Source organism: Ceratotherium simum, chromosome 7 (assembly GCF_057802395.1).
Source record: "Ceratotherium simum simum isolate JZ-2026a chromosome 7, ASM5780239v1, whole genome shotgun sequence".
Classification (NCBI taxonomy): domain Eukaryota; kingdom Metazoa; phylum Chordata; class Mammalia; order Perissodactyla; family Rhinocerotidae; genus Ceratotherium; species Ceratotherium simum.
Genome location: NC_141906.1, coordinates 5357959 through 5372035, shown reverse-complemented (window position 1 = coordinate 5372035; position 14077 = coordinate 5357959). Strand labels below are relative to the sequence as shown.

The 14077-nt window shown below is 42.6% G+C and overlaps 1 protein-coding gene across 1 annotated transcript in view; it reads right to left on the bottom strand.

Moving 5' to 3' along the window:
- Positions 1-10335, bottom strand: part of SLC5A12 (solute carrier family 5 member 12) — a 49450-nt gene extending 39115 nt beyond the window's left edge. Inside the window, exons 1-2 of the mRNA XM_004418536.3 lie at positions 9997-10335; positions 763-828 (exon numbers count right to left, since the gene is read on the bottom strand). Of these exons, the coding sequence (XP_004418593.2) occupies positions 763-828; positions 9997-10335 (405 nt within the window). The remainder of the gene's footprint in view (positions 1-762; positions 829-9996) is intronic.
- Between the last annotated feature and the right edge of the window lie 3742 nt (positions 10336-14077).

The following is a 14077-nucleotide window of genomic DNA, read 5'->3' as shown; positions in this document are numbered from 1 at the left end:
TTGAGTGGACGTGGAAGGATCTGGAAGGAGAGGGTCCCCTGCAGGGAAGACTGACGCCATGGGTGATCTACACAGTGAGTTCATCTTCTACCTCCCAGGACTGATGGAATTGCGTGCAGGTCACTTTATTTTACATGGAATTTCACCCGTTAGAGATTCAAGTGAGAGTTTTGAAAGGCAGATGTCTACGGACAGGTCAAGGAGCATTGTTTTCCCCTTTTTCTCTCTCTTAAATCCTTCAGTCAGTGAGTGGGAGTTTTGATTAAGGAAAGGGAAGAAGGTTATCGTCCAGCAGAAAGTACTTGGTGAGTAGTAGGAGACGCACCCACGGTGTGCCACAGCAAGCAAGGGGCAGCGTGAAGGCCCCCAGGGCCTGGAGGGAGGAGAGCAGTCCAAGAGGAAAAGTGGGAGTATTGGGTTGAAAATATTGTCTTAAAATTATTTTCAGCAAAACTGGTATTTCTCGTTCAACTCAGTTAACTAATAAAAAAGAAAGAAGGAAAGAAAAATAAGTTACCAGACCCTTTCATATCCAAAGCAACTTGTACAAATTAAATGAGTTCGAAATAAATTTTAACAAAATGCTTTTTTTCCTTTGTGGTTTATGGTATACATTTGTTTGTTATTATTTGTACAGATGTATGGGTACTGTGCAATGGAGACAACTCTCGTTGTAATCACGTATTTTGAAAGTGCTATCCTTGGAAGAACGTAGTTTCTTCTCAGTGTCATTTCCACGTCTCAGCAGCCCTTATGCCTTACCGTCTGCAGGATGTAGATGACTGTGGCTGCGTAGCGAACCAGCTTGTTGAATCGTAGTTGTAAGTACTAGAAAGAACAGAGAAGGACATGCGAGGAGTCAGCGGGTTTCACATAAGAGCTGCTAAGAAGGTCCTCTTTTTCCTGGTATTCCTCTGAGTTCAGTGCTTTGGATTTATAATGTGATTTTATGCTCTATATACTTGGGAGAACAGGAAAAAATATGGATTGTTTCAAGTCAAAACTATATTACAGCTCAATTCTTGCTCAAGCTTCTCATGTAGGTGAGAGAAAATAAGCGGCCTGCTTGAATAAAAATCCAGGTCTCCTGGCCTGGCACCCAGAGGTCTTCCTGCTGGATGAGCTGAAGCACGGTTTCCTTCTGTACTCCTACCACCCCCCATTTAGCTCAGACCTTCATTTCTCCTTTCCCAGATTATTGCCGTAGCACCCTAACTGATCTGCCTAATCCCAATCCTTGCCCACCCATTCCATCAACCCCACACCTGCCTCATTGGTTCTCCTACAGCAGATAGGCTCTGATCATGGCACGCTTCTCAAAATCTCAGCGATTCTCTCTCGTTGACAAAACAAAGTGCACGTCCCAGGCTTGATATTCCAAACCCTCTGCTGTCTGAGCCACACCCTTCCTGTCTGAAGTCACACCACTAACTCTCATGCTATTTATTCTCCACGTGAAATCATTGTGCATTGTTCAACCAACATGCTTTGCGCTTTTCAGGCTTTTCCTTCCCCCCAAGTCCACCAATTCTTCATCATCTTTCAAGAAGGGTGGGCCAATTGCCTTTGCTGTCCCTGCTCATACTTTCTCCTCTGAGCTCTTACGGCAACTCTACTCAACTTTTTTCATGGGTGGTATCACTTGATCACCTGCTGTCTCGTATTTTAGTGCTGGATTCATATACTTGACTGTATTTGTTTCCCATGGCTACTGTAACAAAATACCACAAATCTAGTGGCTTAAAACAACAGAAATTTATTCTCTCACAGTTCTGGAGGCCAGAAGTTCAAAACCAATTTCACTGGGCCCAAATCAAGGTGTTGGCAGGTCTATGCTCCCTCTGGAGGTTTTAGGGAAGAATTTACTTCTTGCCTCTGAGTTGCTGGTGGGCACTGGGATTCCTCAGCCTCTGGCTCCATCCCTCCAGTCTCTGCCTCCTGATCACAGTGCCTTCTCTCCTGTCTGTCAAATCTCCTCTACCCTCCTCTCATCGATGTAATCGTACTTAAGGCCTATCTGGATAAACGAGGATAACTCGCCATCTCAAGATGCTTAATTTAATCACATTTGCAAAGATCTTTTTTTTTCTTCAATGATATAAGGTAAGAGTCACAGATTGCAGGGATTAGAACATTGATTTTTTTTTTTTTTTTTTGGAGGGGGGATGCATTTTTCAGCCTACCACACTTACCTTCTCTGATACATGTAAGCAGTGTTCTATTTTATTCATTTTTATATTTGTCTTTCATGTATATATTCATTCAAAGAATATTTATTACTTGCCTTCCAGACTATGTTCTGACATAAAATGAAAACAAAGACGATATGGTCCATGCCTTGCACAATTTTACTGATTAGAGGAGGTGACCACTAACCAATTTATACCAATAAAAGTAAAGTTTCAATTATGATGTGTCTTAGAAGAAGAGCTACAGGGAACTGTGAACACAGCACATAGCTGGATCTGACTTACTGTTGGAGGTCAAGAAAGGTTTTCCTGAAGAAGTATTCCAGAAAACACTAGTATTTGTCTTCCAGTGCATATTTGTTTTTTTGTTTGTTTGTTTTGTTTTGTTTATTGCAGTAACATTGGTTTATAACATTGTATAAATTTCAGTTGTACATCATTGTACTTCTATTTCTGCATAGATTACATCATGTTCACCACCCAAATGCTAACTACAACCCATCACCACACACGTGTGTCGAATTATCCCTTTCGCCCTCCTCCCTCCCCGCTTCCCCTCTGGTAACCACCAATCCAATCTCTGTCTCTATGTGTTTGTTTGTTGTTGCTATTATCTACTACTTAATGAGGGAAATCATACGGTATTTGACTTTCTCCCTCTGACTTATCTCACTTTCCAGTGCATATTTGTATTGATGAACCAAATAAATTTTAAATGTAGCAAATGACTTGAGGATTCAATTTCTTGGTAATAGTTGCTACTTGGTAGTAGTTCTTTCTCGTCTGAATTTAAGAAAAATCATTTTTATTAAATCAGAAGTTAACTACTAGTTTATGCTTTTCCTAGAAATGAGACACAAGCTTTGTTTCATGGCTTAAGGTGGGCCCTTCTTTGAACCCCTAGAAGGAGCTCTTCTTGGCAGAATTTTCACTCAGTTTCACACTAATCCACATTTCCCAACTTTTCCTGCTCCACCTTTCCCCCAAGTAAAGAACCGCTTTGTTTTCAGACCCTCTTCCTTCAGATGGTACCTTCAGTACACTGTGAGTCAGATCATAGACCAGCGGATGTGCGACGGAGGCCACCAAATATAAGGAAAATTTCTTAAAGAGGGAAGGAATCAGTGAGGAGTGAAAAGTCTCAGGTATCGTAGGACAGAAAACTGTCCAAATCTCTTGTAGTGAAGACAGCCTGGGTTCAAATCACAAGGCCTTGGGAAGATTCGTTTACTGCACTAAATGCTGGTTTCCTCTCTCTAAAATTGGCGCTTATGAGGATCTAACGGCACAGCGTGTGGAAATGCTGAGCGCAGGGACAGGAACATGGGGTCTTGGTGACTGACTCCAGTAGTCACTGTGGGCGCAACACCCATAGCCTGTTGGCGCTCACGTTCCAGGACGTGTTGATGGCATCTCAATGCACCTGTCCTGTGATGATTTGCTTCAGGGCTTTATCTCAGCCCTTGCACAGGGCCGTCTAGAAGTGCTTTCAGCCAATGACAAAAGGGAATTGAATAAAAGTATCCTGGTTCTTTGCCTTTCAGGGAGGACAGCCCTGCGACATGATCTATGCTGTCTCCCAGAGATCCCCGGCGAGACTGAACCTCAGTTGCTCACAGTGGTAACCTGCTCAAAAATGTACCTTTTATTGGCTTCCTTTCCTTCCATGTCTTACTTGCCACTTGTCTACCAGTGTTTAATAGAATCACTTCCTCAATACATGACTTGCATTCAATTCCTTGTCTCAGGATTTGCTTCTGAGGGAACACAACTTGACAGTGATATTTCTACCAAATATTATACAAGTGGAGACTTTAAAATTGCTTGTGTGATGAGGTGTGTGCTCTTGTTGATGGGGACTCTTTCCAATCACATAAAGAACCCAGGATAGCCTGCTGGAGGATGAGACCAAGTCTAGCATGGACAAGCTGTCTCATCTGAGTTCTCCTAAACCAATGAGCCTCTAACCAACCCTCCAGCTGATGGCAGTCACATAGATACCCCAAATGAGACCAGCAGAAGAACCTTATTGTCTTACTGGATCCCCCTGAGACCAGGCCACATTGCTGATCCACAGAATTGTGAGCAGATAAGATTGTTGTTTTAAGAAATTTATTTTGGGGTTGTCTTACACAGCAATAGATAACTGATCTAAAAATTGTTAACAGAAGTGGAGAAATGTTGTAACAAAACCCAAAATTATGTGGTATTGGCTTTGGGACTGGACAGCACACGAAGTCTGGGGAAGCAAAGGGGAAAATGTTCCTGAAACGTGGAAAGGCCATGAGAAAACTGCTACAGGAATATGGAAAAAGTCAACGGTTTTAACATCTCAGTTTAGTTCCACTAAGTTCAGTCAATTCAATCAAGCTATAGAGACAGTATTGATAAGAAGATATGTGAAAAAAAGGCACTGAATCGGAAGTAAGACTCCTTGACTTCCACTTTGAGCTTTGCCACTATCTCACTCTGTGGTCTAAGCCTCTAGTTTCTCGTCCGTGAACCAAAAGAGACTTTTCCAACTCTATAATTCTACATCTGAAAGAATGTATTCTCTCGTTCTTTCATTGTGATCACCCACTCATTCAGCGGTCGTCTTTGGTGTGTGTAGAGCTATTACTAAGTCAAAAGTAAAGATGGAAGCTCAACAGAAAAGTTGCATGCTTCATGCCTGCTGTACAAAATACCGCAGGTCACATACACCGTCATTATGTCCGATTATTTTCAAAACCCCAAACCTGATCTAGACACACTCGTTTCCATCTCAGGAAACAGCGAGCCCACCTTTCATGTTGGTTCAAGCCCAGAAAACACGGAGCCATCCTCTACTCCTCTCTTTCTCTCACTCCCCACCTCTAATTCATGAAAGAATCCAGGCGCCTAATTCCCACTTTCAGAACATATCCACTTGCATCACACCCTCTGTTGCCCCTCTAATACACCATCAACTCCTGCCCAGATTATAGCAATAGCCTCCTTGCTAGCCCCCTGCTTCGGCTGTCAAAACCCTATAATCATTCTCAGCATCCAGCTGGAGTAACGCTCCTAAAACACACATCACGTCATGTCACTGCTCAGCCCAAACGCTGCAACGACCCATCTCACCGCGAGTAAAAGCCAGTCCTTACGGTGACCTTACAACGGCCTCGGAACATTGGTTCAGACCTGTCACACCCTAAACATCCAGTTTACAACAAATACTTTGTAATATCATTTACCATACTGAAATAATATTCAATAGTAATATCTCATACCTACACATCTAATTTCTCAAAATTTAAATGTAATTACTAAAATGCCACGAATTTAATTTAAAGAACTAAAAGGAAAACAATTTACAAAAAAATATATAATCTGTAATTTTATACTTCTAAACCACTATGAAAGAAGACATATTAAAGTAGTAGCCTGTGCTTTATTATAATGAAAAAGTTTGGATTAAAGAGAAGTAAATGGTTCAGAAGCCATTTAGTTTAGGAAGCCCAAGAAAGAGAGAGCAGGTAGACACCAGCCTATAAACTAGTGCTAAGGGTAAAGGATAACAGGCTGGATTTATTCGTGTACGAAAGAGAATGAAGGAAATAACTTGAACTGAAGTGGAGATGTGATGGGACTAATTATAAACTGTCCAAGTGGAGATAATGAAAATGTATGATATTGCAAATGAGCTGGGCCTAACTTATAACTTCAGAGAGAGAACAATTCCTCATGCTCTGATGTGGAACAGGATGGTGATAAAGTGGCACAGATGGCACCTCTCAGTCTTGAAATCCCACTGCCTAGCAAAGTATTTAAATCAGTTGGCTGTTGTATAAAACCCACCCCAGAGCCCGCTGGCATAAAAACCAAGGATCTAATATTTCCTGTAATTTTGAGGATTGGCTGGGTGATTCCTCTCCTGGTTTCCCCAGGGCTCTCATGTGGCTGCAATCGACTAGAAGGTCAGCTGGCCGAGAAAGGCCTCACCCACACGCCTGGTACTTGGCGTTGCTGTTGGCTGGGGGGCCTCTGTTTTCCTCTCTGTGTCCTCTCGTCCACCAGAATCCGGACAGCGAGACCAGCTTCCTGACGCGGCAGTATCAGGACAGCAGCCCCAGGGGACAAATGCAGAAGTTACAAGCCTCACGAGGCCTGGACCTCAACTTCACACATCACTCCTGCCACATTGCATCAGTCCAAGCAAGTCCCAAGGCCATCACAGGTTCAAGGGGAGGGGAAATAGACTCCACCTCTTCCAGTCTGTAGTACTTTCAAAGACCCTGGAAAGAATATCTCTGGATAGGTACCAGGGAATGGAGGATAAACACAGAAACATAAATTCAAGCTGCTACAGAGAAATTGAGTGGTATAAATTTGGGGATAGTAACAACAACAAGAACAACAACAATCATAATAATAACACAAAACTCTTATGTGGCATTTCCCATTTGCCAGGCCTTGTTAAAAGTATTTGCACATCGGGGCCGGCCCGGTGGCGCAAGCGGTTAAGTGCGCGCGCTCCGCTGCGGCGGCCCGGGGTTCGCTGGTTCGGATCCCGGGCGCGCACCAACGCACTGCTTGGCAAGCCATGCTGTGGCGGCGTCCCATATAAAGTGGAGGAAGATGGGCACAGATGTTAGCCCAGGACCGTCTTCCTCAGCAAAAAAAGAGGAGGATTGGCAGATGTTAGCACAGGGCTGACCTCCTCACAAAAAAAAAAAAAAAAGTATTTGCACATCACACCTCATTTACTCCTCACAGACCTCCTTTGAGATTGGCGCTCTTATTATCACTAGTTTATATACGTAAAAATCAGGTTCAGAGAAGTTAAGTAATTTTCCCAAAGCTGCACAGCTGGTGAGTGGCAGAGCTAGTGTTCAAAGCCAAGTGCCTGAGTCTTGAGTCCAGGCTTTGAGCCCCACCCTGCCAATTCTCATAAAGCAAGAGGCAACCCCAGAATAACCTCGTGTGTACTCCACTCAATCTGGAGTTCTTATTATTGGGGTACTAAAAATTTTAAACTATGTAGACGGCGACAAACGTCGTGAATTAAATGTAATGAAATCCCTGCGTTTCCTAGATCTGTACTAGTTTAATGGTTAACAGGGAAGCTTGAATCTCCTAGTTACACATCTGCTGTTGGTTTCAAGCAGTAACTGACCACTTGACTAAAACCAGCTACAGCTAAGTCTGGATTGAGGAGCACACACGGCATGAACAGATTACTGTAATTGCAAGACAATGTTTTTATTCCATTTGAATTTGGGGAAAACATACTAATTTATAGTGTGTGTGTCTAACTTCTTATTTTGAAAAGTTAATATTGTTACTTAGTAAAGTATTACGAATTCATATTTGCAGTGGGTTTTGAGCACAAGGCATTAAGAAATCCTTAAGCACACGGTGCGATTATCTATTGCAGATGTGTGTCTTACCTACTATAAGACATCTACTGTCCCTCACTCCAGTCGTGCCCCCATCACTGGGACAACCAAAGTGCCCCGTAAATATCCACAGCACTCCCTCTGTCTGACGCTACACCCACTGGAGGGGCTCCTCCAAGTAACAGGGCCCTCCCACCTCCCCTCCTTCCTCCTCCTCCCCTCCCTCCCTCTTCTCCAAGCACACTGATTTCTCTGCCGTCCTTCAAACGTGCTGCTCACATGCCCCTTTCAGGGCCTTTGCATCTGCGGCCCCTTCAGCCTGCGGTATCTTCCCTTGTAAGCTGCAATTGCCTGCTTTCTCCAGGTCTCCTCTGAACTGCCTACTAGCCTTGAAGTCTCCCTTAACCACCCCAGTGTGAATTATCAACATTCTCCACCCAAATCAGCGTCCCTTCCCTGTCCCTTATCTGCTCACTTTTTCTGTACCGTATTTAGTAGTCAGGACAGCACAGGGATTCAGCGTGTGACCTCTAAAGTTAGACTCCTCTCTTTGAAAAACTGCCACCTGCTAGGAGTGTGACACTCAGCAAACCTGTGTGCCTCAGGTTTCTAGTCTGTTAAATAGGGACGATAATAATAGTACCTACCTAAAAAGGTGATTTTAAGGCCAAATGAGCTGAGACACGTAAAGTACTCAGAGCAGTGCTCAGCACACAGTTAAATAGCATATAAATTTCAGTTATTGTTGTCTTACATAGTGCGCTTGTTGACTGCCCTTCTCTGCTCTATAGTAAGCTGCATGAGGGCAGGGACTTGGTTCAACGCCGTATCTCCAGGGCCTTGAGTGTGCTTCGGACATAGTAGCTGCTTAATGAGTGTATATCAAACGGATGGTTAGGCGTAAAAATGATTTTCCACATTTGGGTAGTTTTTTATAATTTAAAAAGCTGTTTCACATTTAGCTAAGCCTTTGTGAAAAAAGAGAGTTGTTATTTTCTGTGTGGAAACTGGGGCTGGTAAACGTTAAAAACTTGCACGAAGTCATCCTATTGTTAAGCAATGGACTTGGAAATGGAATTCTTGTTTCCTGACTCTAAGTTCTCTCTCTCCTCTCTCTCTGTCCCTCTCTCTCTCTTTCTCTCTCTCTCTCTGTCTCTCTCTCTCTCTCTCCCCCTCTCTCTCTCTCACTGTTACTTAGGCGTTTCCTTTTTAAATGCTAGCAGTGCCTTTGGGAGTCAAACTTTAACAGCGAAATGGAAAAACCTAGGATATATTTGTATTTTCTGAAGTACACTTATGAGCAACAGGGACATGTGCATATATACTTTAGGATGAAACATAACTCTAGTCATTTTCTCTTGAATCTACATCCCAGGTGGTAGCTGTGGTCTGACCCCTTCCTGATTACGTTCCCCGGTGGCAGGGGGAGGTTGATGTTGGATATCTGGGATATGATCGTCTGTGGAATCATAAGTTTTAAAACTTTCTAAAAAGTGTTCATTTCCCTAAATGGGTTTTGAAATCTAGAGTAATCCTTTAAAATCATTTAGCTTACAGAATTAAAAGACAAAATAGGTCTGTTAAGAGTCCTCTGCTGTGACTTAGTAGGGGTGATATTGGATAAGGAAAATAAACACCTTTTTCATAGAAACTGATTTATGATCACACTTAAATATCAGACATGCAAATTCAATGTTTAGCATGATATTTTTCTTGGGAATTATTGCAAAATCAAAACACCACTGCCTCTTTTTCGTCTCATTAAAATAATTCCCGTATAATTTAGCAATTCCTTCCCATTAAAATATTTTCTAATTTTTCAAAAACATTACCATTTCCCCACTAAAAATTGGAGCATGGTAATAATTTACATTAAAGTGTTCAGCTCTACTGTCTGATGGAAAGAGATACAGACGAAATGGGTTCTCAGTGGACTTTATCCATTATACAGTCTTGGCCAAGTCATTTATCTGTATTTCAGTTTTCTTAAATGACAACTTATGACAATGAAAATGACAATCTTCATGGTATATGTTCCACGTGCTTTTCAGAATAATGAAGTTAAAAGTATAAATAGTGACTTCAGCTCTCTTTCCCTGAGAATCTCCTACAAGTTAGGCAATGCATTAGGTGTTTGCAGACAGGTTCTCATTTAATCACTGAAACACCCTCATGGGGTTGACTTCACACATCCAGTCTACAGGTGGGAAAACAGGTGTGCATAGCCAAAGCTTAAGATTTTCCCAATGACAGTGAAACGTTTTTTTCCCATGACACGTAATGGTCCTGAAAATAAGTGAGTGTTATTCAGCTACCATCTGTTGTCATCAGGAGGTTGTGCATTATTACAGAAAAAAAAAAAAAAAAAGAATAACAAAAAATGTTCAAGTGGAGAGAAAATAGTAACTCCTCCTAAAGTAAGAAGAAGAGAGTAGTGGTCTTACCTCATAAGTGCTGGTGATGCCGGATCTATAGAACACGGGGAGAAAGAGCTCTGATGTGAAGATGATGACAAAAGTATACGCAATGAAGAAGACGACGAAGGAGGCCCCGAAGCGGTAGACGTCAGATGGGGTCCCCAGGACAGTGACAGCTGACATGAAGCTGGCCGTCAGAGACAGAGCCACGGGGCCAAAGCTCATTTGCCTTCCCCCGACCAGGAACTCCCTTGAAGTTGCCTTTTTTCGTTCCTTAATAGCAAAGAACACCCCAATCCCAGAGGAGATGATAAAGAGGGCTGCAAATACGACGTAATCCCAAACTACAAAGTTCTTCGCCTCCATGCTGGGAAGGATGGCACCAGAGGATTGCTTTCAGCCAGGTTTCAGGGGAAAGTTCTTTCCAGAAGCAAAGTTCAGTGCAGCAGATGCTCTGTGGAGAGAGCAGGCTGTGATTCTCTGAGGAGAAGGATGACCAGAGGCACTTGCGTGGGTCTTCAGCACCGAGTTGTATTCAGGGAAGATCTCAGACGTTGACTACAAAGTGGTACTGGTGCCAACGGATGAGAACTTGGAATCTGACCCTGGCCAGGAGCTGTCTGTTCCTCTATTAAAGCATATGCCACAGAGAAGGAATTCAGATGTGTTCTGAAATTAATGCACCGGGGGTGGAATGGACTCACCAGATAACATGCTCTTTTATCTGCTGGATTGTTTTGACTTAAGGTTAAACATTACTGGGAAACGTGGAAGCGATACAAGTTGACCACCTCAGCATTTTCAATGAGTGGAGTGGAATCTGCAAAATGCAAACACAACCCTTAGTGGTGTCTTTCTCTGCAGTAAGGGAGGGCGGAGGATGTGTACCTGAAATTGCCTGAGGCAGTGGGTGTGGAGGGAGAGGAGCAAAGAACTAGGAATCAGGAGACCTTTGCTCACATTGGCTCAACTGTAAGTGAGCCGTGATATTGCTGACAAGTATTTAACCTTTCTGAGCTTCATCTGGAACATGGGGATAATAAGACCTTACAGGGTTATTATGAGTTTTTAAGTATCTCAAACTTTCTGACACTCTTTTTCCTGATCTGTAAAATGAAAGCTAGTAATATCTACCTCATTGGCTATTATTTGTGTCTACAATGGAGCACTCCTAACCATAATAGTTGGTTCTCTCTTGACTCCAGGCCTTAGAAAATGGATTTACCCACAATTAATAAATTGTTTGTAGTCCTCAGTTTTATCTCCTCTGTCTCTCCTTCTTTTTGACTACTTTATGACATTTGTACCCAGAGGCTAAGTCAGAGTTAGGACCAGGACAAATGAGAGAAGAAAGGTGAAAATCCAGTAACAGATTCCTGTTTCTGCTCTGGTTAGACTCTCTGTGGATGGTTCTGAAGAACCCTCGGCAAGCCTTTGGGGGACAATTTCTCTATTTTGTTCATGCTTCTCCTCCCTTCTCAGCGGTCTTCCCTGACCACACCTCTACAAAGCCTGTCTATTCCACAAGGTCTAGGTCATGTCTCCTATGCTCTGTGGAGCCTGCCCTGACACACACCTCCTGCCCCCCTAACTCCTGTAGGAAGCAGCCTCCCTGGGTTCTCATTCGGTTCTCTGCAATGTCCTCACCTGTTTTAAAGAACCTCTCCATGTGTGTCTGTATGAGTCAGTCTGTATGTTGTAGCTCACCAACTTCTTGAAGACAGAGGCACAAAGCCTGGTCCATAGCGCCCAATAAAGAGTAGCCATTGTAGAAAATAAGGAAATAATCAAAAGAGCTAAAGAAGAAGACATAAATTATCCATAATGCCCAAGACCAGAAACATTTTCTGTCAAACAAAGGAAACTCTAATTTTGCCATTGACACCTGGATAACTGTATAAATCTTTGATTACTTGTTTGGTCTGGATACCATCTGCACTCCCTATTTTGCTCCATCAATTTGAATTAGGCCACAGGAAGCTCTGCTGGCTGAACTATACTTTTAGTTACAAATAAATACACAAAGACTCTGCCAGGAGCTACCTGTGTCCTGTTGTTAAATTCCTCCTCCAAGTTTGCAGACTTGATACGATCAGTGTTCATGGAAAACTGGGTCTTTAATATTTTTACCTTAACCTAGGCTTTTAATTATTCTTATCATAAGGTATTCTAATTGTATAACAGTTTTTTATTTGTAATGGTCTCAGCAGAAAATCAGAACTCTGGCTTTTGGAGACTTGACAACTTTACACTTTATATTAACACCACCTAAGTGTTAATATTCAATCCACAGGCATGTTAACAACTTGTACAATTCAGGTGAATATTGGTTCAAAACACCATCATTACATCTATGAGGTCCCGAGGTTAAACAGCAGGAGCTTATAGCTGAAGAGTTGATGAGTCTTTCTGGTTTTAATTAACCTTTGTCAAGAAACAGTATTTTCTACATATCTTCATTAGTCTTGGATTTCAAGATGGTGGGGAAGCAGAATGGTTAATGGTTTGATATGTGAAGGAAATTTCATGCCTTTCATAGTGAGGTATTCCTTGCTTCTAACATTACGCAGCGCAGCATCAATTTACTGGCACAGTATCAATTTATTAATTTAATTCTCAGTAATTTTCTATTTCTTTACCCCTTCCTCCTTTTGGTAACATTCAAACTCCTTACCTCTTTCTCATGTGAGCTCACTCTATGCAAGGTCCATGCTGATCATAAGGCATAGCCTCCACTTATTAGTAACTTTTCAGAGAAAGCAAAAGGGCTAGCACATTCAATTAGAAAGTACATCCTTATATCAGAAATATTAACATGGGGGAAAAGGCGGAAATGTGCTTCTCTGATCTGAAGAAATCCCGGTATCTCCTGCACCCTCCTGCAGATGCCCCAAATGCCACCTTCTGTACTTTATGCCTCTAGTGTAAGGCCGGGACCTTTGCTAGAATATAAAATCCTGTCACCTGCCACACACACACTCCCCTAACAAGGCCCCACCATCCAATTACTCACCACCTAATAGGGTAGACTTGCAGTTGTTATCATTAATAGTCTCTGTTGTGTAAAATGATTCTGCACCTCACGTGGGGCAAGTTATAAACAGGAAAGAGGAAGAGAGTTTGAGGACATTGAACGCTACCAAAGGGAGGGAAGGAAAGAACTGGAAGAATAGAGAACTGGAAAAGACAGAGCATCCAAAGGAAAGACACCATTGTTACGATGTTGCTAAGAGCAGACTGTGAACACCATGTTTCTTATGGCCCGGGATGGAAAGGAGGGAAATAAGCACTGATTGGCCTCGGCCTTTGTGAGACCACACCATCACTAGATTACCTTCTCTCATCTGCTCTAAAAGCCAGTGGAGCCAGAGTAGAGAAGTGGATAAAATGGCCGTTTTGTTTTGTTTTGATTCTAAACAGGGAAGTGGCAAGATAGGAACTGTGCCTCAGAAAGATTAATCTACTCTAGTAATTTTACATGATGAAATTTTTTTAATCCAGTGGACTTCATCAAAGATGGCTCCAAGAACTCCCCACAATGTGAGTGAGCTGCTTAAATCCGGTAATGACAACAGTCACCCCTAGAGTTCTTCTCTCAGTGAACGTGTCCACCAAACAAGTCCCTAGGAGACAAACTGGGGACACTAAGTGACAGCTAAACAGAAATTGTTGCTTTTTTTTCAAACTGCAAAGGGACTATAGCCATTTCTGCCTTTCAAGGGGAATTGAATAATTCCTCTCCTGAAGAAGATAATTCTATATACTGCTTACTTCTGTTTACAGAGACTGATGAGAAAGGGACCATATCCAAGCATTTTATCAGGAAAGAGAAAAACTGCAAATCCAGAGTTTCTGCTCCTCCTGTGAGCTGCAGAAGACATGGCCCACACAGAGGTCTCTTCATTGGCTGGGTTTTTTTGTTGTTATTGTTGAGGAAGATTCACCCTGAGCTAACATCTGTTGCCAATCTTCTTCTATTTTGTACGTGGCTGCCGCCACAGCATGGCCACCAACAAGTGGTGTAGGTCTGCTCCCGGGAACCAAACATGGGCCCCTGAAGCAGAATATGCTGAACTTAACCACTAAGCCACTGGGGCCAGCCCTGGTG